The sequence below is a fragment of the Rosa chinensis genome, chromosome 2 (genome assembly GCF_002994745.2).
Source record: "Rosa chinensis cultivar Old Blush chromosome 2, RchiOBHm-V2, whole genome shotgun sequence".
NCBI classification, from domain to species: Eukaryota; Viridiplantae; Streptophyta; class Magnoliopsida; order Rosales; family Rosaceae; genus Rosa; species Rosa chinensis.
In genome coordinates, this window is record NC_037089.1 from 73,067,357 (window position 1) to 73,090,373 (window position 23,017).

A 23,017-nucleotide genomic window follows, 5' to 3' on the forward strand; every position below is an offset into this window, starting at 1 on the left:
TAATGAAATTATCTATTTTCTCAGGAAAAAAAAAAAAAAAAAAAACGGTTACTCCCATTATACGAAAGACGAGCTAATCGAAAAACGACAAATCTTAAACTCAAAAACAGCAAGTGAATCCAAATCTTTTCATTACTGTGCGTATCTCCCAATTTACCAGACTTCAGATATGAACAATCATTCCATGCCATTATATGAAATCTTCTTGTTATCATGCATATCTCCCATTTCATCGGACTTTAGACGAGAACTACATTTCCATGCCATTATTTGAAATTTAAAAATCTCAATCATAAATGAACAAAATCGTGTCATTAGTTTTCAAAATAATCCACATAATGTAATTATTAGCTAATAAATCAATAAATTAATATATTAGCCAATCTTAGCCAACCAAATTGTAATTAAACAAATACCATAACCCAAAGTCCACTTCTACCCACTACCAAACATAATCGAGAGAAGAAAAAAAAAGTAACCCAAAACGCCCATAACGCACGGCAGCGCAAAATAGCTTCCTCCACCATTAAATAGTATTAACACACTGTTTACTTCTCACTGAAAATTAAAAAAATTTCATACCATTTTATTACCTAATAAATCTTGTCCCCCATTTCCGACGGAATCGCCAGATTTCTTGGCCGTCGATCGCCGTCCTTCCCCCAAATCCACCGCCTCCCCAAACCCCCCGCGATTCTACAGTACCCAACCCTAAAGATGCAAACTTTACTGCCCTCCGCTTTGGATACAGTGACTGAGATTCGGAGCTAAAGCTGAGAGCTTGATTTTGCTCGAGCTCCCAAGCACACGTGGCGATCTGGGTCTTCTCCACCTCCGTTGCTGCGGGAATTTCAGTGAGTCCCTTTTTTTAAGTTGGGCTTTGTGTAGCAATCTGTACTGTGTGCTTTGATTTTGTTGCGGTGAATTGGGAGTTTGGTGTTTAGTACTTTGGCTTTGGATTTTCGATCTCTGTGCATTTTTTAAGCTGGGGATTTAGTGGAATTTGGGGCTGGATTTGAAAAATTGAGCTGATTTCATGGTTGTTTGTTAGTGGGTGTGGAGAAATGGATTGTTTATTTTGATACCTGGAAGTGTTTGGTTTGCTTTGGAACACTGAGGATAATGAAAGGAGATTAAACAGTAAATTCTTTTTTCTAGTTTTTCATTGATGCAGAAATCCCAATTCTCATATTGTGATAAAGATCAAATCTTTTCGTTTTGTTTGCTTGACATGAAGATCAAATCTTTCTGGTTATTACCGGTTGTTTGCGTAATTGGATTGATTTGCGGTGATCAAATTTGATCGGTGGGTGAGATTTGGATTATATTTTTTCCGGTTTTGATTAGATGATGAATTCTGCATTTATTATCATTTATAGCCCAGTTATGGGTGTGAGCAGGAATTATTGTAGCTTTACGTGGTAATATCCTAAATGTTCTTAGTTGTGTTGTTGCAGAATTGGAAATGTGGTTATGCATGAGAATTGGGCTGTTTCCGCGGTTAAGCACATTTTCGTTGTAGATTTTGTTTCGAGATTTTGGTTTTGAAGTGATCTGAGTTCCTACATGGAAGTTAACAAAGAGGAGGCCCTTAAGGCGAAGGAGATCGCTGAGAAGCGATTTGCTGACAAGGACTATATAAATGCTAAGAATTTTGCAGTGAAGGCGAAATCACTCAATCCGGAATTGGAGGGCATAGCTCAAATGGTTGCCACATTTGAAGTTTATGCCGCTACCGAGTACAGATTCTGTGGTGAAATAGATCACTATTCGATTCTTGGGTTGAAGCCCACCTCAAGTAAAGATGCAGTGAAGAAGCAGTATAAGAAGATGGCTGTGTTGCTCCACCCTGATAAGAACAAATGTGTGGGAGCTGATGGCGCTTTCAAACTTGTCTCTGAAGCATGGACCTTGTTGTCTGACACTACCAAGAGAGGCTTTTATGATCTTCAAAGAAACAAGCACTTGGCAACTGCAGTTAATCAACCAAATTACTCTACAGTTCATGCTGGTGGGGTTATGACATCTCATGGTAGACTTGACACTTTCTGGACCGTTTGCACTTCTTGCAAGGTTCAGTATGAGTATCTCCGGAAATATGTCAACAAAAGACTTTCGTGTAAGAACTGTCGAGGTGTTTTCATTGCTGTGGAATCTGGGGCAGCCCCAGCAAATGGTTCCTTCCCCTATACTCCATGGCCATATCCTAATAATGGGCATTCAAATCATGGGGTTACCTATGTTCCAAACAATGGTACCTTGTTCCCAGCAAATGGTGCCCCTGGATTTCATACTGGACATGCATATGACTATATTTCAAATGTGTCATTTCAGTGGAGCTCATATTCTGGAACTTCTGCTGGAGTTGTCAGCCCTCACGGGTCCTCATCAGCTGTAACCTCTGATGTTGTTTATCAGGCAAATGGAAAGGTTAAGAAAGCTGGAGCAAAACCCAAATTGAGAGTGAATGGAAAACGTTCCATAAAAAATGCTGTGGTTAATGTGGATTTGAATGTGTCTGCTAGCTATGATGAACATCCCAAAATCAAGCGAAATGGACCTGAGAAAAAAAGGAAACTTGTTGTTGGAGCAACTTTTCGAGTTGGGGATCAGGACAGAGTATCAAAATCTGCTTCAGAAGCAATCCTAGCAAATGGAAATGGCAGCATTGGGCATGATCAGAAAGTTCCTAGTTCAGCAGACGTTCCAACCAGACGATGCCCCACGGCACCAGCCTTTGATGCTAGGAAGATGTTGATCAAGAAGGCGAGAATGGAAATCTCGAAGAAATTAGAAGAGATGAAGTTGGCTACAGAAGCTGCTGCTGCAGTAAAGAACACAAAAAAGCATGTTGAAGTTGTAGTCGCTGCTGCTTCACTAAAGAAAACAAAAAGGCATGCTGAAGTTGAAGTGGCTGCTGCTTCACTAAAGAAAACAAAAAGACGTGTTGGAGTGGGTCAATCTGGAGGAGCTCCAGGGCATCAATTAGAGACAAAGAAAAGTGAGCCACACTTCCATAGAGACCCTGAGCCCCAAAACATGCCAGTCCCTGACTCTGACTTCCACAATTTTGACGAAGATAGGTCAGAGGAATGTTTTAAGCCAAAGCAAATATGGGCTTTATATGATGAAGATGGCATGCCTCGGTTGTACTGTCTGGTACGTGAAGTGGTCTCAGTCAAACCATTTAAGTTGCTCATTACTTACTTGAGCTCTAAAACTGATAGTGAATTCGGGCCCGTGAACTGGCTGGATAGCGGGTTCACCAAGTCTTGTGGAAATTTCAGAGCTCGACACCTTGATGTCGTTGAGCATGTTAACATATTCTCTCATATTTTGAGCCGCACGAAAGCAGCTAGAGGAGGTATTGTTCAGATATACCCAAAAAGTGGGGATATCTGGGCTCTGTATCGGAATTGGTCAAAAGATTGGGATAGTTCGACTCCAGATGAAGAGAGGCACCAATATCAAATGGTGGAGGTTCTTGATGATTACTCGGAAGAGATTGGTGTTTGTGTCTCTCCCCTTGTGAAGCTGGCTGGATTTAGGTCAGTATACCAGACTGATACGGATAGAAGCGCCATTCTATGGATTCCAAGAAGAGAGATGTTACGCTTTTCTCACCAGGTGCCCGCATGGTTACTCGACGGAGAAGGGACTAACCTACCTGGTAAGTGTTGGGATCTGGATCCTGCTGCAACTCCAGAAGGACTGCTTAATGCTGCAACTCCAGACGAGCAGCTTCATGCTGCAGCGCCAGACGAGCAGCTTCATGCTGCAGCGCCAGACGAGCTACCTCATGCTGCAACAAGAGACAAGCTGCTTCATGCTGCAAAAAGAGACGAGCTGCTTCATGCTGCAACAAGAGACGAGCTGCTTCATGCTGCTGCAACTCCAGATGAGATGATTCATGCTGCTATGGAAGCTGAGGCCTAAGCACAACATACTAAAGCAGCTAGGGAACAAAAGATTTGGTTGCTTGGGAGTTCGTTTTTAGCATTCTTTAGACAAAATTAGGTTTAACTGTACAAATATGTCACACCTGGCTAGCATTAACCCCATCTGATATGATTTAGGGGGTGCTATGTTTACCCAGCAAAACTTGTGACAACAATTTCGATTCTAGTGACTGTTTGTTTACACCATTACCCCACAGTTATGACTTGTCCAGGAGAGTTGTAATACTATTCAGGAGAGATTGGAAAATGAACACTATTGCATTAATGCAATGGTTTTTTTTTTTTAAGTTCCTTCATTGTTGCCGATCTATTGCATTGCTGATTGCTCCAATGTATTGTGTTTCCCTGCATACACTATAGTTTTGTATTGTTATTGTTTTTAGTTTTTTACTCATAACTATTACTTCGAATCACCAATAGAAAAGTCTAAACATCCATTCAAATAAGATATTTAAACCCTAAATTAAGTGTTTTAAGAGCAATTCTTAACAGTTTTGCCAATAATTTTCTTGCTTTGTAGTTTGTACAAGTCCCGACTATGTGCACTTTGAACAAGGAGTCAAATTTTTAACTAAAGTAGTCAAAAAATATTTTAGCAAGAAAGTTTTAAATAAAATCATAATTATCCTTATAAGAACAAAAAGAAACCAAAGATGAGCATTTTAAGTTTAGTAAAACATAGTAGAGAGTCGCTTAAGAAAAATGTTGGAGATTGTTTTTCTTGATATTCTCTCTAAGTACCCTAAAGAGCCGAAATAAAAAACTTTATATCAACACAAATTTACTAATTACATGACCTAGAAGAGTTTATACGTCATTCAACGTTCTAACGAGAATCTTGTTCTCAAAACAATTGTGTAGTTACTAGATTTACAAATTTATTCTCGTTTGGGAATGAGTTACTAATTTCCAATTTTCTTTAGGTCTTGCTTGGAAGAATAAAACCAAATTAATTATTAAAAAAGAAAAAAAAAAAAAAAAAGAGAGAGAAAATATCACCTACACAAGAAAATTGTTTAACAAAAAGTCCGTCGTTCTAGAACACATATAATATAACGAATCAACCACCACCGGAGGCCGAGAAGAAGGTGAGAGAGACCGAAAGGAAACCAAGCAAGGGAAGAAACAGCAATGAATCCTATATTATGGCAAAAAGTAGCTGCAGTCTCTGGTACTTCCTCATCTTCGCTCATACAATAAAAGATATCATTTTTATTCTCTGTTTGATCACAAATGTCATATACCTGTTTAGATGTAGTTGTGTGAAGACTTTTGTTTCAAATTGTGTTTGGCTGGTGATTTTGTATCAATCTGAGAAAACCCAATTCGTGATTTTGTGATATACAGGAATGGCAGCTCTTGGGTTGGGCGCATACGGTGCCCATGGCTTTAAACCCCAAAACCCAGTTTACAAAGAGGTATATTTTCTGTTTTAGTCTTTGCCCATTTGATTTTTCAGTCATTATGTTTGATTGTTTGGTATCTGAGTTCTTGAAGTTTATGCATTTGATTGATCATGGGTAGGTTTGGCAAACGGCTTCTCTGTACCATTTGGTTCACACAGCAGCTCTGCTTGCTGCCCCTCTCACAAAAAACCCCAATATTGTGAGTTCAAAGTTGAAACCTTTATCGATTTTCAGCTACCTTTTTTTGGTTTTTTTAGCATTTCGGAAGCATATTTTTGTAGCTCTTCTATTGTGGTAGTGTTTTTCTTGCTGCTATGAAGTAAATTTAAGCAATAATAGAATTTTGGAGCTGTAAAATTGATTTGCTTTTGTAAGGACAATTGTTAATGTGATGCAGATCAGGCACAGTTCATACTTTGTTATGTTGGTGGATTTAGGTAGTCTACTGGTCTTTGCTAATTCTGTCATTGTTTTTCAGTTTGGAGGCCTTTTAACTACCGGTATACTCGCATTCTCGGGGACGTAAGTGCTATTCTTCTGTGCCTCCTCTTTAACATGTTAGATTGTTTCAACTTTTAATTTTGTTTGCAAAGCAGCATATTTTCATGTTAGATTATTCTGGAGTTCAAGTTACTTGAAAACTCTGAAGCTCCTTAAATCTAAATTTGAAAGGTTTTGCAAATTGAGTAAAAGCACTCACTTGTTAGGATGCAAAGAAGTCACAATGTTAGGTTTTGCAAAGTGTATTTTACTCTTCTGAGGGACAGATCTTTAGATTATTAATGCAAGAGTTGTCTGTTGGTATGGTTAAAGTGATAAGTGCCTCAGAAATTGTCAATTTAATGACACAAGGATACTTGCAGTTGTAATTGTTGGGTGGCTGTATCTTGTTTCATGACAATGAATCCTTTTCTTATGTGGTATATTTAAAAGTCCAGTTTGCTTTGAGGGAACAATATTCACTGAAGTCCTTATACTAATTATCATTTTCGTGTTCACCTTATATCAGAAGTGGTCTTGATTGATATACCTTTGTTATTTATTTTTTTCAGGTGTTATACTGTGGCATTACTCGAAGATAGGAAGTACAATAGGTTGGCTCCTTTTGGTGGCGTTGCTTTCATCGCTGCTTGGGCTAGCTTACTATTCTAAGAACTCCAGCTTCTCCTAGTCCCTGTACAACACAATGTCATCTACTTATCTTAGTGAACACATTGTGCTTTTTTACTGAATTTGAAACCATAAATGTCAATTCCCAGTTTATGTTAAATTGATGACCGTGTGCTCTTTAAGTGTTATTCGCTTCTGTCACTACAGGTAGTCAATTAGTCTTGTGTTACAAACTTGTAGAATTCTTTTCAATTTTCATGTGTAGTGGAAATGAAAGCCCACAAAATTCATATATAAATAACTGGAATTTTTTTTTTCCAAATAGGACGTCAAGCCTTTCATATATTCGAATATAAGTGATTACACAACATGACCTACCCTCGAGAGGGCCACGTCAATATCAAGCCATGCAGATTACCCTAAAGCAACCAAATGAAATCACTATGGTAATAGGACCAAGAATCAAACCCAGACAATGTTAGGGCAGGAAAAGAAAACCAAAAAAAACCCCAACTTATTCGACGGAACCCAGGACCACCCTACGCAGATGAGGCATCCCCAGGATCCACAGTAACCACACTCATGGGAGTAGCCTCCCCTACGGTGGTCTCCTCCGCCACCGTGGTCTTCTCAGAATTAACTGTTGCCATTGGAGCAATCTCCTCCACAGCATCCTTCCCCACAGGAACCTCCCACACTGCCTTATCTTCCTCCATAACCAGAGCTTTCTTAGCAGTATGAAATTGACGCTTCTTACCTTTCTTAGTTAAAGCAGTCCCCAACTTCCAGGGGTAATATCCTCCACCCGGAGCTTATTCTTTGCACCTAAAGGCCTACCCACCTTACACTTCTTTGGGGGAGAGACAATCAAGATCACGGCCTGGTGAGGTAAAGCTAGCTCAGGGACAAAACCAATACTCACCTGTTCAGTGATGGGAACAGGAACCACTGCTCGTTCTTTCTTACTGTACGTCACCAACTCCCTAGCCTCAGCCGACCTTTTAGTCCCATTGACCAGAGGTTTCTCCACCAGTTGCCGACTTGGGGAAGGGAGTACCGGAAGTGCCGCTTGGGGACGAGGAGGCTCCACTTTCTTAGCTAGCTCCTCTGTAGCAGTACCAGGTGCAGAAAGAAGCAAACCATAAGGGGATCGAATAACAGTAGGAGTAGCCACGCTATTGCTCAGAGATCCTGCAGTAGTCTGAGGCATCGGCCCTAACGTGGAACCCAACCCCACAAAACCAAACACAGGGGGCGGGTTCGACCTAGGGTTAGAGCCACCCACCTCCAAACGCCTGGCCTGATGCTGCGCCCCAGGCACGACGTCGGTTCCAGACATATCCGGCGACCTTGCGCAACCAGATTCCAAATGTTCCAGTAAGCCACATACCCGGCAGAAACCAACCATCTTCTCATACCTGAAAGTCACCCTAGCAGAAACCATGTCCTTCCCTGTACCGAACTCGAAGAGCATGGGAGAGTAGGCTTACTTCACTAGAGTTGTGATCAGATGGGAGATGCGAACCCTAGCCTTCAAGCCACGACGGATATTCGCTTTGTCCAACTGAAGGATCTGACCCAGAGACGCACCGATCATGGAGACCGCATCAATGGTCATCAGTATAGGAGGAAGTCCAAACACTTCCACCTAGACCGGGATCGCTGGGATGGGCACTGACTCTACCTCATAGCGGCCATCATACAAGGCCAAAGCAAACATAGAGCTACTGTAGAACCATGGCCCTCCGAATAGGATCTTGTCTCGTTCCTCCGTCTTGTTAAACCGCAAAATGAATCGATGGCCTTGATTCCGGATAGAGAGTCGTTGTTTCAACCCCTACACATTGGCCATGGTAGCCATGAACGGATGTGGATCAAAGTTCTTCTTCTGAGACAAAAGCCTCCCAATTGCATAGGATTGGCTAGATATCGCAGACGAACCAACAGACCCGAAGGACACCCTGCCATTCTCCTTGATTGCGAGCGCAGCAGCCATACGGGCTGAGACCTCCTTCACCATCATGGACGTACGATGGCTATGCCAAAACTTCTCAACCCTAGAGAAACCCTAGCGCAGAGAGTTTTTCTCCAGGAAATAAAATATAGAAAAATTAAGGGTTTATATATTCACATCCATATTCAGACATGATGTTTTCTTTTTTTAATGGGAAGACGATGTTATATTAAGAGCAAAGATTATTCGTGATGTTCTATTTTTTTGTACGACAAAAAAATAAAGAGAAATTTTGAAGTGTGATTTTTTTTAAGCATTAAAATTGAATTTTAACCATGTTGTTTCAAACCATTGAAAAATAACCATGTAAAGGGATGAAAAGTCACAACTCTCCTTGTTAAATTCCAACTTCAATAATTAAAAAAATAAAATAAATGTTATAAATATTATATAAATGTGGCTGTCCACTGTAAATACTAATTAGTTATGTCTTTATGATGTAAACACTACTCCTATATAAAGGGGTCTAATGAGAATGAAATACACACTTCTACCTCCTCCTACATTTTGTTTCTCTATTCTATCCACTAGTACAAAAAGTTAATCACACAACACTAATCACACAACGGAACAAAAATCTTCTGTTGTGTGTTGAAGTCAGTTTAATCATACAACGGTGCTGGTTGAATTCTGTTGTGTGAATGCCAACAAAGTGATAACTTTTTTATAGGAACTACATTGCACAACGGAAATTAAGCATGGTCCGTCGTCTGAGCCTTAAAAATTTAGCGGCAGATTTCCCTCCACTTCGGAGTTTTGGTTGGATGTTGAAAAGCTGAAATTTGGGCTACTAGGACAACGGGTTTTATTATTGCCGTTGTGTGATTGAAAAACTAAGCACCAAAGTTGAAGGATGCTTGCTTGAATGTCTTCACCGAGATAGGGCTTAGTGCAAGCTACAATAATCACACAACAGATTTAAGATTTTCTGTTGTGTGAACATGAAAATGGCGGTAACATTTTAATCAAAAATGTTGAAGGCGCCATGTTTCCCTCCATGATTTTACATTTTATACATTCAGACGACGGTGAGATATATATCAGTTGTGTGAATAACTTAAAAAAAATTTAGGGTTTTGATTACATCGTGTCTAAAAGAAAGAAAGGAACAATAAACACTTGGCACTATCGACACTCACTTAGGCCTCTCTCTCGACTGCATCGACACTCACTTAGGTCTCTCTCGACACTATCGACACTCAGCCCTCTCTCCCTCTCTCGACACTCAGCTCTCAGCTCTCTCTCCCTCTCTCGACACTTAGCTCTCTCTCTCTCTCTCTCTCTCTCTCTCTCTCGATCTGGCCTGTCCCGACTCGATCTGCCACCGTTCGCGATTTCTCTCTCTCGATCTGCCACCGGTCGCGATTTCTCTCCCCGTTCGGATCCATTTTGGTTCCGCCTTCCAGAGTTCCAGGCTCCAGCCACCGAGCCACCTCTCCTTTCAGTCTGCCTGAGCCACCTCCTCTGCCACCGAGTCACCTTCACTGTAAGTCTATATCTCTGCGACTCCTTCAAGGCTTCAATCCCTGAATCTTAGGTAAACATCGATTACCCAGATTTGTGAATGGGTTGTCCAGATTTGTGAATCATGATGTTTGGTGTTTTGGGTGTATTGCTCCTAATTGCAATATACCCAGTGTGTATTGCTCGTAATTTTGACTACTAGGTGCTTCTCCTCTCTTCCTCCGTCGCTCTCTTTTGGATGTTTGATAAGAAAATTCTTATTGTTCATTTTCGAGTTGTGTGGTCTTCTTTTGTGAATACCCAGAAACCATCTTGCCAAAATGATTGGAACTTTGAATCTTTGATAACCTGTTCTTTAGGAAGTCAATGTGTGGGAGCTTTATGACTTGAGAATGATTGAGTCAGAAATTGGTTGTGAATGCTAGATCCGTGTCAAGCTCTTTTGTTGTATTTCACAACTTGGGGCAAAGAAATTTTTAGCAAAAGTTGAATGCTTTGCTTTAGGTTTGCTCAGAAGATGTGGGAATAATGGAAAAAGGAGGAAAGTTTTCAATTTCTGATTATGGATTCTCTAGGAATGAGGATGAAAGAAATGATTGAAGTGAACTGCACTTTGTTGACTTGCTTCTCCTTTTGTTGGCTTCCATCGTATTTTATTAATTTGAGGAAAGTCTATGTAGTTCTTTGTTTTTGAGAACTAGGTGGTTGATAAAAGAAAAAACAAAAATGAACTCTAATCTGTACTAGGCTATAGCCAATAGAAAAGCAAAATGTTTGTTTGTCAATAGATAGAGTTCTTTTTGGTATTTGGCTATAAAGTGGTGGAGTGATAGTTCTGCCCTTGGTATTTTGATGAATGACATTTTGCCTGTGAAGTATGGCTATAATTCATAATTCTCGGTTCTACTTCTTTTTGGAAGTATCTGATTTACACCGACATCAAGGTGGTTTTCGGTTCTATTTTCAGTCTATGGTGGTGGGTGTCTGTTTGATTACGCGTAATAAAATCTGTTTTTGCTTTGGGATTTTGTTGGAACAGACAAAAAGAAAAAGAGGAAGAGGAGGAGGGAGAAGAAGAAGAAGAGTTAGACGGGAACAACTTGATGCTCGATTCGAACAGAAACGATCCCAGGTACTCTGCGATGGGTTCGAATTTGTTTGATTTTTTTTTTGTCAGTCTCTCAGCTTTTCCATCATCATACATCAGCATTTTGGTTTTTGCTGTTCAACAACCAATCTAAGTAGTTTTCAATTGACCTGGGTTTGGATTTTGTAGGGGTATTGTTCCTGCTGCAGTTTGGGGTTTTGAGTGATTGTGGTCTTATTTTCTGCGAAAGCAAGAGAAGTTGGGTTTCTTTTCTTTTATTGTGGTCTTATTTTATCTGAATTTCAAAACTTTGGCTTTCAATTGATATGGGTTTGAATTTTTGGGTGTTTTCTTTGTGTTGGAATAGTGATGGTTGTTATGTTTTTATTCTTTAGGTTGTGTGCAAAAGGTAATTTCAACCTTATTCATCACAATCAATCTCAGCAAAAGCTTGGTAAAATTTCACTTTCATATTCTTCAGTTTTATCTTTGTACTTTAATTACTCAATTTTTCGATTTGTATAATCCATATCTGTAATTATGTTCTCAATCATAATACATGTTTTTGTTTTTCAACAGTTCCGAAGTTCAGGCTCTGTTACTAATCTGGTAAAACAAGGTTAGACTGAAAACAAATTTTATTTCTAATGAAAGTTTGCTTCTCCTGCTGTTCACTCTATTTTTATATACCATAACTTCTATTATATGATTTGCTGTTCTTCATTTACGACTGATGTCAGTTTTTGTGTTTTGCATATTCTATTTGTTCTTTAGGTTGACATCTAAATAATCAATTCGAAGTATGCTTTTATTTTCTCTCACATTTTTTTTTGGTGCAGATGATGATAATGGGTGTGTAGCTTTGGTGGTGGGAGTACTAGGTAATTGAACTTTCAATCCATCTCTGAAATGGCTGATGGTTGTATATTGGGAGCTAGCTAGGTGCCTGCTACTTTGAGAACAACAGAACACTGTCCTGTTTGCAGCGTCAACAACACCATCAATTCTCACCTGGGTATTTTTTTTTGTTATTTTTTAAAATTTGTCTTCCTATTTGGGTGCAATTGCATATTACTGTATGCTGAAGGTATATAGGGTAAAACATAATCTTGGATTGGTAGCTGTTTCAGTCCATTGCACACCGAGATTCCCTGTTCCAGTACCTATCAGTTTAAAAGAAACCAACAAATATATATGAGTTCTTGTTGATATATCTGCAATTAAGTTTGTCTTCCTGTTTGGTTTTTCTGTTTGTGCGTAGTATAAATGGATAGAACATGGATGGTTGCGGATTGGTTGCTTGCTTTTGATTATTTATGTTACTTGCAGATAATGATATTTTTCTTGCTTGCTTTTTCAGTACACATATTTCAAAAAATTTCCACTTTGTAATGAGAAAAACTGAATTAAAATTTGTCTTCCTATTTGGGTGCGATTGCATATTTCTGTATGCTGAAGGTATATAGGGTAAAACATAATCTTGGATTGGTAGCTGTTTCAGTCCATTGCACACCGAGATTCCCTGTTCCAGTACCTATCAATTTAAAAGAAACCAACAAATATATATGAGTTCGTGTTGATATATCTGCAATTAAGTTTGTCTTCCTATTTGGTTTTTCTGTTTGTGCGTAGTATAAATGGATGGAACATGGATGGTTGCGGATTGGTTGCTTGCTTTTGATTATTTATGTTACTTGCAGATAATGATATTTTTCTTGCTTGCTTTTTCAGTACACATATTTCAAAAATTTTCCACTTTGTAATGAGAAAAACTAAATTAAAATTTGTCTTCCTATTTGGGTGCGATTGCATATTACTGTATGCTGAAGGTATATAGGGTAAAACATAATCTTAGATTGGTAGCTGTTTCAGTCCATTGCACACCGAGATTCCCTGTTCCAGTACCTATCAGTTTAAAAGAAACCAACAAATATATATGAGTTCGTGTTGATATATCTGCAATTAAGTTTGTCTTCCTGTTTGGTTTTTCTGTTTGTGCGTAGTATAAATGGATAGAACATGGATGGTTGCGGATAGGAGATCTCGGCAATATAAATTAGGGGTGACACAGTTCTGTAAATTTGCCTTCGAAAATGCTAAAGACCCTAACCATATTTGTTGTCCTTGTACAAAATGTGGAAAGGTTGACTACTTTTCCGCTTCTGTAATAAGGGACCATCTATTTGTAAATGGTATTGATGCGAGTTATGATAAATGGAATGAGCATGGGGATGCCATATTGGATTCAGCAGCTGATGAATCTACTGATGATGCAGCAGTAGATTCAGATTCACATAGTTCTTACTCTGTGAACGACAATGAGATACCTGAATATGAATTAGGATTAGGTAGTGATGCAGACATGGAAAGTGATGAGTGTAACGAGTTTAGACAGTTTGTAGATGACGCTAATAAACCGTTATACCCTGGTTGTGATAGGCACACAAGGCTGAATGTTCTGGTGAGGCTTTACAACTTGAAAGCAAAGCACGGTATGAGTGATGTTGCTTTCTCTGAGTGGTTGATTGCGTTTGCGGAGTTTCTTCCAGTAGGCAATGAGATACCTGCCTCTGTCTATGAGGCAAAGAAGACATTAAGTTCTCTAGGAATGGATTACACTAAAATTCATGCCCGCCCAAATGATTGTGTTTTGTATAGAAAAGAGTATATTGATGCAATTAAGTGCCCTACATGTGGTATTTCAAGGTGGAAAGTAGGTAAAAACTTGAAAGAAAGGGAAGGCGTACCTGCAAAGGTACTATGGTACTTTCCTCCTATTCCTAGATTCAAAAAAATGTTTCAGTCAGAGGGTACATGTAAGAGTCTGACTTGGCATGCTACTGACAGAAAACGCGATGGCTTGATGCGTCATCCAGCTGCTGCAACTTCATGGAAGTTAGTAGATGAAAAATGGCCAGATTTTGGTTCTGACCCTAGAAACCTAAGACTTGCATTATCATCAGACGGGTTCAATCCCCATAGTTCATTAAACAGCAAGTACAGCTGTTGGCCTGTTATTCTGGTCGCATATAATCTGCCTCCATGGCTCATAATGAAGAGAAAACACATGTTGTTAACTCTATTGATTTCTGGGCCTAAACAACCAGGAAATGACATTGATGTCTACTTGGAACCTTTGATAGAGGACTTGAAACTGCTATGGGAAGGAGTTAGTGGTGTCTACGATGCAAGACAAAGTGAATACTTTACTCTTAGAGGTTTACTATTCTGGACAATCAACGATTTTCCAGCTTATGGTAACCTATCTGGGAGTATAGTTAAAGGGTATAATGCATGCCCTATTTGCCTTGAAAATACAAAACCAACAAGACTAGTTAATGGAGGGAAAATGGCTTACATCGGGCATCGAAGGTTTTTAGGAAGAAACCATCCTTATAGAAGGCAAAAGGCTGCTTTCAACAACCTTCCAGAACATTCTCCCCCTCCTGTTCCTTTGAGTGGGGAAGAAGTACTGCACAGGGTGGAGCAGGAAGTTCCAAAGTACCGTTTTGGGAAAAAAAATCAGCCCCCTCCTTACAAGGGTGGGGACGATGAAACCAGGCCTTGCTGGAAAAAAAAGTCTATTTTTTTTTAACTTGAATACTGGAAGTTTCTCCCTGTTCGACATTGCCTTGATGTGATGCATATAGAGAAAAATGTATGTGATAGTCTCATAGGTACCTTGCTCAATATTCCTGGAAAAACAAAGGATGGAGTGAAAACTCGGTTGGATCTAGTGGAGATGGGTATTAGATTAGGATTAAGGCATGATCTTGAAGGTCCGAAAAAGGAGCGCTTGCTATTGGCAAGCTGGAACCTAAAGACAAATGAAAAAAGATGCATGTGTGGGTCTTTTTTTGGCATGAAGGTTCCTGAAGACTATTCTTCTAACATATCAAACCTGGTTTCCATGGATGATTTAAGGCTTAGTGGACTTAAATCCCATGATTGTCATGCCTTAATGCAACAACTCCTCCCTGTTGCCATACGAGGTGTGCTTGAAAAGCCGGTCAGAATTGCCTTGATCAGGTTATGCCTGTTTTTTAATGAAATCTGCAGCAAGACTATTGATGTGTCAAGGCTGCCGAATATCCAAAGTGAACTTGTTGAAACATTGTGTGAGCTGGAAAAGTACTTTCCCCCATCATTTTTTGACATAATGGTTCATCTAACAGTTCACCTAGTTAGAGAGGTGGAGTTATGTGGACCAGTTTGCTTTCGATGGATGTATCCATTTGAGAGGTACATGAAGATTTGCAAAGGATATGTTCGAAATAGAAATCGGCCAGAAGGTTGCATTGCTGAGTGTTATATTGCTGAAGAGGCGGTTGAGTTTTTAGCAGAGCTTTTCATTGATGACAAGACTGTTGGGATTCCATCTGACCCTCACATAGAGGACAAGCCTACCTCAGGTGCTACAGTTATTAGTGTTTACGGCAAGTTATTTGACCAAGCTCATCTTTGCGCTCTTCAAAACACGGATGAATTCAGAAGCTATTTTGTGTAAGTGCCATCCCTTTATCTAAGATTGTGATTTCTGTTAATATTTCATGTAATTTTGTACACTAATCTTCAGTCACTGTATCACTGCTTTATTGGTAATTGTAGTGAACACCTACAATACTTGAAGAGGGAGTTTCCAAGATTCAAAAAGAATAAAAAGTGGCTTACAGACAAGCAAAACAAGACATTTGCAGATTAGTTGAAGGAGAGGGTAAGTCTGAACAGTAACGACATTTATGGGAATATTTTTGGTTGATATTCCATATACTTATTTTCTTTGTTCAATCGCAGGTTGCTGTTCAACTAAGTGAACCAGATTCTCACGTTCCAGAGATTGTCAGATGGCTTTCAGATAAACCGAGCAATGAAGTACCAACATTCAGTGGGTATAGAATTGCTGGAATTCAGTATAACACAAAGAAGCGTGATGATGTTAGATCAACGCAAAACAGTGGTGTCTACTTACTTGCTAAGACACCGCAAGTAGCTACTGCTAGGGATAAAATGCTAGTTATTGATGACATGAGCTTCTATGGGGTGATTACTGAAATATGGGAGCTTGATTATGAAAAGTTTAGGATCCCTATCTTTAAGTGTGATTGGGTAGAGAATAAAAGGGGTGTGAAGGTAGATGAGCTGGGGTTCACATTGGTGAATTTGAATAAGAAAGGTCATTTAAATGATACTTTTGTGTTGGGAAACTGTGTTCAGCCAATCTTTTATGTTCAAGACCCTGTAGATCCAATGTGGTCAGTAGTGCTAAGAATTTCTAGTAGGGATTACAGTGATTTTGAGGTTGAAGATGAGCTTGGGGACACTATTGTTGCTCACCATCCTATCACCACCATGATGCCATCTATTGAATTACCTGGTAACTTAGCAAATGAGGAAGAAGTGGGTTACATGCGGGAAGGGGAGGAAGATATAGTTGTTGATGGATAATATAGGCAGTTTAATTTCTATTATGATAATTTGTTATCCCACTTCAATTCCTTGTGGTTTGTTATGTATTGGTTGATCAGCACCTTTCATTTTTGCTTTAGCCATGTAATTTGGTACAAACCAGATATGTTGTTGTCAACTTGTTGAATGAAACTGATTGAAGCTTTCTACATGTCATGTGATTACTAAAATGGCATGGTTTTTGGTTTCTTTCTGTATTTAGTCTGGTCTTTATTGTGTGGGCTCATTGTATTGTTCTTTACATGATTACTGAAACAGATGTGTTTATTCTTTACTATAAGTGGCTAATTAATGTCTATCAAGTCTTTTTTGTAGATAATGGGCCCAACAAAATCTGCCTCAATACCGAAGAAGTCAAAGGATAAGGGAGTGAAGCGGAAGAAAACTAAGTCATCAAAAAAGTCAAATTCGACATCAACTGATGCATCCATTTCTGATAAAAATGGGAAATCTAATAGGAAGGATGAAGAGACCGGAGGTCTGAAGCTACTTAAGCGGCATTGTGTGACAATGTCACGTATTTCAAGGCGCAAGAGCTTGAGGCAGAAGAAAGTGGTTCTCTTCAACGCAAAAGGGACTCCATGCGGGAAGGTAGCAAAGGAAATGCAATCATATATTGGTGTCTTAGCTCGTAGAAAGATACCAATCATAAGGACTACTTGGAGAACTATCAAGAACCATATTGGAGGTGTCACAGCTGAGGAGAAAGAGAAAATCTGGTTACGTGTGCAGGTATACATTTGTCTATTCATGAAGTTATTAGTAGCAGATCATATTCCTATAACTTTTACCTTCTGACATCAAAGTTTCTGCCTTATATTATGAATGATAATACAATTTGGCCCTTTTGTTTGTTTTCCTATCACTTACAAGAACTGTGTTTCTATACACAGGGAGCATTTGAGATTGGTCCTGAAAAAAGGAAAATCGTATTGGAATCAGCTGCATCAAAATGGAGGGAATTCAAGTCCCGGCTCACAAGGCATTACATTATGCCTTACTTGGATGACCCTGAATCCTTGAAGTTTCCTCCGGATGATTATAGATTCATCAATAAGGATCATTGGACCCAATTTGTGGCTGAACGGACAAACCCACAATTTATTGTAAGTTTTACATTAAGGTTGTTGTGTTAAGTTGTTATATTAAAGAGGTATATCAATTGTGTGGCCTGTTTTTCAGGAAGTGCGTAGGTTGGCACAAGCTAGGCGTGCGAAGAATAAGTATCCCCACCGAATGTCCCGTAAGGGATATGCTGGGTTGGAGGAAGAGCTGGTAAGTTATGGGTAATTGTTAGGTAATTTGTTAACGTGGCTATTAATTTATCACCACAAATTTAGTAACCATCTATTTTTGGTAGTCTACAACAATGGAGGAGGATGAAATTGATAGAGCGACACTATGGATCGCTGGACGACAGACCAAGCAGGGAACCTTCAAGGATGAAGGGACGAAGCAGTGCGCTGAAAAAATTGTGAGTATAATTTTGTGAAGTTCAATGTCTACAGCTGACCTTTTAAAATTATGTCTATGCTTATTTACTATTTTTGTAAATGTGACAAGAGGGACTTGAAGGAGAAGGTTGCTAGTGGAGAATTAAGCACTAGTGGAAGTAATGATGTGTTAACCTTGGCTTTGGGCACTCCTGAGCATGGTGGTAGAGTGCGAGGGGTGGGAGCTTATGTGAATCCCTCATCTTATTTTCACACCCCTAAACGTAGAAGGGAGAGCATCCAAGAGACTATTCGAATCAGTGTGCAAAAAATACTTGAAGAACAAAAAGATAAGATCATTGAAGAGGCCAAGCAACAGGCAATTAAAGAAGAGAGGGCATTTTGGGTTCATAAGCTTGCACAGCTGGAAGCAAAGGTAGACGCAAGGGAGGTTGGGAAAGTAGCTAGTTCTCCAGCAATGCTAGAGAAATACATTCTGCATGGATCTGGGCAAGGCAGTTGTTCACAAACTGCAGGTCCAACATGTGATGAAGATCGATATGCTCAAGTGCAAGACGAGGTACTGAATGTTGTGGATGGGAAAGCAATTCAGAAAGCTTTGGTTGTAATTGAGGAGAAAGCAATGGAATGTAAAAACAAAGTTTCAAAGAGGAAGGAGTGTGATGGAAAATTTGTTTTCAACTCCAATAAAAAGGATGAGCTAAGCAAGTTGAGTGAGCATGAAAAGAAACAAGTGGCTGACCATGGAGTTGAGGGACAATTAGCTGGAGAGAAAGTGGTAGTTACTTAAAACAGATATCTATATTATTGCAATGTAGTATAGTTTTTATTGATTGTGGACTACACACACACACACACACACACACACACACACACACACACACACACACACAGTATATAGAAATCTGTATTTGAAGATAAAATTCCAGCTTTTTTGTGTGTTTCACACACACACAGTATATAGAAATCTGTATTTGAAGATAAAATTCCAGCTTTTTTGTGTGTTTCACACACACACACAGTATATAGAAATCTGTATTTGAAGATAAAATTCCAGCTTTTTTGTGTGTTTCAGGTACAAGGAGTTGAGACTAGTGCCAAGTTCGCATTAGGTTCAGTTGATCATATTGTAGCTCTTGGCACTGTGATGGAACACAATGACCCCTCCCAACTTTGTCATGGTTATCCACTAGGGGATAATAATTTGCGTGTTTCAGTCTCTGTTGCAATTGAGGAGAACGCCTTAGTTCAGTTTTCTGTGGGTGATGAAATACGAACTGTTAGGCAGGCCATGGGGAGTTGGGTACCATGGCCGAAAGAGCTTGTCATAATGTCACCTGTGAAGGTAAGTACTCATAATAATTGTAATATATCCAAATCTTGATTTGTCCATATTCCTATTTGCTTAAGATTGCAGCCTATAAGATTAGAAAATAAAATCATCAATCTTGTATGTGTAGAAACCTGAGAGGAGGAGAAAAAAAGAAAGTGGTGCAGGAAGACGAACTCTCTGAGGATGAGTTGAGCCTACAATCATTGGCAGCTTCCTTACCAAATTCATTGAGCATGTTGTGCATGTGGGGTGAGGTCGGATTCAAAGATAGGAAGGCTATCACCATTCAAATTGAGGCTAAAGTGTTTGGCCGTGCACGGAAAACATTTATACTACGGCAAGATGTGCACAGAATTGCAACCATGAACGAATTAACTGGGAACTGCATAGTGATATACCAGAGGTAAAAAAAAAAAATTTTGATTTATTTCTTGCAAGTACCACGTGTTATCTCATTGGTGTATCAATGTGAATAATCTATTGCTGAATTCAAATTGGTGTATATGCTTGTAATTAGGTACCTCTATGATGTCCTGAGTCAATATAAAATGTTGGATATGGTTGCTTTTGTTGACCCTGCGATGATTGGTGCAATTGGGTGTGGGAAAGGTCAAGAAAGGTCCCAACATATAAAGGAGAGGCTGGTATCTGCAAAACCTGGACAGATTTTCATGCTGCCGTATAACTCAGAGTAAGTAATTTGATAACTGAATGCTAGCAACTGTTATATATGTAATAACTTGCTTGTAGTGATACATGTGGACTGATAATTAAAATCATATTGTATTGTTATATAGTAAACATTGGGTACTGACTGTTGTAGATCCCGAACAAGAAATTGTTTATTTTATGGATCCCATGAAGAGGCGGTTACCCACCGGAGAATGGGTTTCCATTGTTGATAGGTAAGTTACAGTCATACAAGTTTGAATAATGAAATGTTGAGTACAATGACTATTTCTTGAAACCTGATAGTTTGTGCATCTATTATGTTTTAGTGCAATATCTATGTATAATGCACACAAGGGTAGGAAAGGCCGAAGTTCACCTATATGGAAAAATTTGTCGGTATGTATGTTTTTCCTATAGAGGATTCTGGAAGCAAATTTGTATTAGGTTCCATGATTTATTTTGGATTCTTTTGTTTTCGCTATGTTGGATTTACTGCTTTTAGGGTATTCCTCCTCAACCGAACAACAAGGAGTGCGGCTACTTTGTCATGCGATACATGAGAGACATCATTGAGGATAAAGACTTTTCATTTGTTAACAAGGTACCATAAAGATTGTTTATTCTATTTGTGTTCCAGTGAGCTTTTTATGGTAATTTTGACATGGGTTACTTGAATTATTTTCGGTGGGAGAGAAGAAGCAGCCTTGTTTATACCCAAGTGGATATTGATGAGATAAGGAATGAGTGGGCTAGGTTTGTGGTTAATAGATACGTGTAGGAGCCATCACTAGCTGATGTTTTTGTAAAGCATGATGAAATTTTGCTTGTGCTGATAGATATAAGATGAAACAATTATCAGCATTTGATTCATTCATGCATCGGTCTACTAGACTAGGAATGCTTTTTTTGTTTGTCTAGTAGTTTAATTATCTAGTTAGATGTTTGGTTGTACTTGACAAATGCAACTATATAGTTACACTAATTATATGGATCAATGTGAATTTATATGTACTGTTCATTTGGTAATATATGTAGTGTTTTTGTGGTAAAATATATGCTGGATTGTTTCTGGAAAATGGTTCCAAGCTAGCTAGGTAATGAATGAACAAACAACAGTTCACAAGAAGTTGTGAGAAGCAAGCTCAGACAACACAACCTCAAATAATCACACAATTGGTTTATAATGTTCACACAACAGTTGATAAAAAGAATATGTTGTCTGAGAGAACCTCATACAATTTGTTAAGGCAATCCAAGTTGTCTAAGGTTAAGTTATACAACACAAGACAAAACCATGTGTTGTGTGATGATAAAAGAGTTCAAAATTGAGGCTTCTCCTACAACAGTCACTGGTTGGTACCCAATTTGATTACAATATTCACACAACGGATAACCAAATATAGCTGTTGTGTGAACTAACAACCAACAACAAAAGAAAACAAAATTCTGTTGTGTGAGATTCATAACACACAACAAAAATAAAATGATCACTGTTGTCTGAGTAATCAACATACAAGGGAGATAATTTTACTTTAGTTGTGTGTTACTTACCTCAGACAACAAATATTAAATTACATCCGTTGTTTGTTATTAGTTTCAGACAACAAATAATCAGTTATATCCGTTGTCTGTTATTAGTTTCAGACAACAAATAATGAGTTATATCCGTCGTGTGTTATGAATATCAGACAACAAAAAATGAGTTATATATGTTGTGTGTTATGAACCTCAGACAACGGTAAATTTCATTTTCTGTTGTCTGACTGTGCCGCGGCATCCCCGCGCATGCCATGGCAGGCACATGCCTGCGCAACATTCACACAACGGAAACTAGTATTCTGTTGAGCAAAGTGATATCACACAACGGTGAAATCACCGTTGTCTGATTTTTTAATCACACAATACTCACTTAGACCACGGTGAGTTTGGTCATCAGACAACAGAAATTCACCGTCGTCTGATGACCTTTTTGTAGTAGTGATCTCTCTCATATTCTCTAGTTTATAACACATTATCACACATATTTTGTGAATGGTCAAACTAGATAGTCTTCCCGCCATTAGGGGGAGGAAACGCTATTGTAACGGCGTGAATTTATGTGAAATATAGCCACCAAGTCCAATGTTTCAAGCTCCCTATAAGGGAAGATTATACAAGCCCTGCATGAGGTTATACAGAGATCCACATTCTTGAATTAATTTGTCCTTGAGAGACAACAAATGCTAAAAGATGCATGGGTACCTGATATCAACAAAGCTTATTATAGCTAATGCATGCATATATTTTGAATGTGTGATAGATCTTTAATTGATGATCATTGATGATATCTCATCTGTTGTAGCAACTAAATATCATCAAGGGCTGTATACTACCACGTTTCATTGTATCGACAAATTATACTATTGGCCAAATTGGAAAGAGGCAATTCCAATGAATTTAAATATTGTAAACGTGATGATATACTTGGACTTTATCTACCATAAAAATTACAAAGGGTGTACTAAAGTGAATTGAAATCACTATGACACAAGTCTCTTTATAGAGACATGGGCTTATCATTCTTCTCCAAGCCACAACTTTTCTATAAGTACAGTGTTATATTGACGAGAGACTTATGGCATGTTGTCTTGGCTAATATGAAGATCTTAAAGGAAAATTGCTAAAAGCAAATCCCCAAATCCTATGTGTCATTATAAGCATATTGCTTAATCAAATCCTTGACTGATTCATATTGCCAAAGGCAAGTCCATAAATGAATGAGCTTAAAGCTCACTCATGGAATCAAAAATCTAAAGCTCATACATACTCATTCAATTATGGTCAAAGTGACTTATTGCGTCAATGAGTACTATGACAAAACTAAGAAATCAAATTCGAATCATACTCATAATGTTGCAACATATTCTAACTTTCGCGAAATTATGAATTTGTCTAAAGCTCATATTGAGCCTATATGAAATTATCAATTACACTAATTGATATTTATGGCTAAGTATGCCATACATAAATTTCAATGCTCGGAATATTATATAAAGGTAAATGTGTCAATTGT

The 23,017-nt window shown here is 38.7% G+C and overlaps 6 protein-coding genes and 1 long non-coding RNA gene across 9 annotated transcripts; all 7 read left to right on the forward strand.

Moving 5' to 3' along the window:
• Nucleotides 1-485: 485 nt before the first annotated feature.
• Nucleotides 486-4,244, forward strand: LOC112185466. Of its 2 annotated transcripts, none has more exons than XM_024323719.2 (2): nt 486-854; nt 1,444-4,244. In XM_024323719.2, exon 2 carries the CDS (start codon nt 1,567-1,569, stop codon nt 3,934-3,936), a length of 2,370 nt encoding a protein of 789 aa, XP_024179487.1. In that variant the 5' UTR covers nt 486-854; nt 1,444-1,566; the 3' UTR covers nt 3,937-4,244. The 2 variants fall into 2 exon arrangements, with proteins under 2 accessions (XP_024179487.1, XP_024179486.1); XM_024323718.2 differs by having other exon boundaries at nt 1,458-4,244.
• Nucleotides 4,245-4,970: 726 nt separating this feature from the next.
• On the forward strand, nt 4,971-6,727 carry LOC112185469 (transmembrane protein 256 homolog). Its single transcript, XM_024323722.2, has 5 exons — nt 4,971-5,130; nt 5,307-5,377; nt 5,484-5,564; nt 5,844-5,887; nt 6,418-6,727. Exons 1-5 carry the CDS (start codon nt 5,091-5,093, stop codon nt 6,515-6,517), a joined length of 336 nt encoding a protein of 111 aa, XP_024179490.1. The 5' UTR covers nt 4,971-5,090; the 3' UTR covers nt 6,518-6,727.
• A 4,087-nt stretch (nt 6,728-10,814) lies between these two features.
• Nucleotides 10,815-11,268, forward strand: LOC121051187. Its single transcript, XR_005805333.1, has 3 exons — nt 10,815-10,897; nt 10,993-11,085; nt 11,230-11,268. It is a non-coding gene; the product is annotated as an uncharacterized LOC121051187 (long non-coding RNA).
• A 197-nt stretch (nt 11,269-11,465) lies between these two features.
• On the forward strand, nt 11,466-19,546 carry LOC112184961. 2 transcript variants are annotated; one of them, XM_040513282.1, is made up of 10 exons: nt 11,466-11,494; nt 11,620-11,659; nt 11,880-11,921; nt 16,822-17,238; nt 17,400-17,612; nt 17,689-17,781; nt 17,867-17,980; nt 18,070-18,738; nt 19,036-19,305; nt 19,421-19,546. In XM_040513282.1, exons 4-10 carry the CDS (start codon nt 16,825-16,827, stop codon nt 19,472-19,474), a joined length of 1,827 nt encoding a protein of 608 aa, XP_040369216.1. In that variant the 5' UTR covers nt 11,466-11,494; nt 11,620-11,659; nt 11,880-11,921; nt 16,822-16,824; the 3' UTR covers nt 19,475-19,546. The 2 variants fall into 2 exon arrangements, with proteins under 2 accessions (XP_040369216.1, XP_024178951.1); XM_024323183.2 differs by lacking the exons at nt 11,466-11,494; nt 11,620-11,659; nt 11,880-11,921 and adding an exon at nt 11,968-12,055.
• Nucleotides 13,049-15,547, forward strand: LOC112184960. The gene is made up of 2 exons (XM_024323182.2): nt 13,049-14,582; nt 14,691-15,547. The coding sequence occupies exons 1-2, from the start codon at nt 13,049-13,051 to the stop codon at nt 15,545-15,547; spliced, it is 2,391 nt and encodes a 796-aa protein (XP_024178950.2).
• LOC121051185 lies at nt 15,649-16,803 on the forward strand. The gene is made up of 2 exons (XM_040513284.1): nt 15,649-15,754; nt 15,835-16,803. Exon 2 carries the CDS (start codon nt 16,048-16,050, stop codon nt 16,483-16,485), a length of 438 nt encoding a protein of 145 aa, XP_040369218.1. The 5' UTR covers nt 15,649-15,754; nt 15,835-16,047; the 3' UTR covers nt 16,486-16,803.
• Nucleotides 19,547-20,121: 575 nt separating the features above from the next.
• Nucleotides 20,122-20,921, forward strand: LOC112185470. Its single transcript, XM_040513285.1, has 4 exons — nt 20,122-20,198; nt 20,292-20,361; nt 20,468-20,566; nt 20,651-20,921. The coding sequence occupies exons 1-4, from the start codon at nt 20,143-20,145 to the stop codon at nt 20,741-20,743; spliced, it is 318 nt and encodes a 105-aa protein (XP_040369219.1). The 5' UTR covers nt 20,122-20,142; the 3' UTR covers nt 20,744-20,921.
• The last annotated feature ends 2,096 nt before the right edge of the window (nt 20,922-23,017 follow it).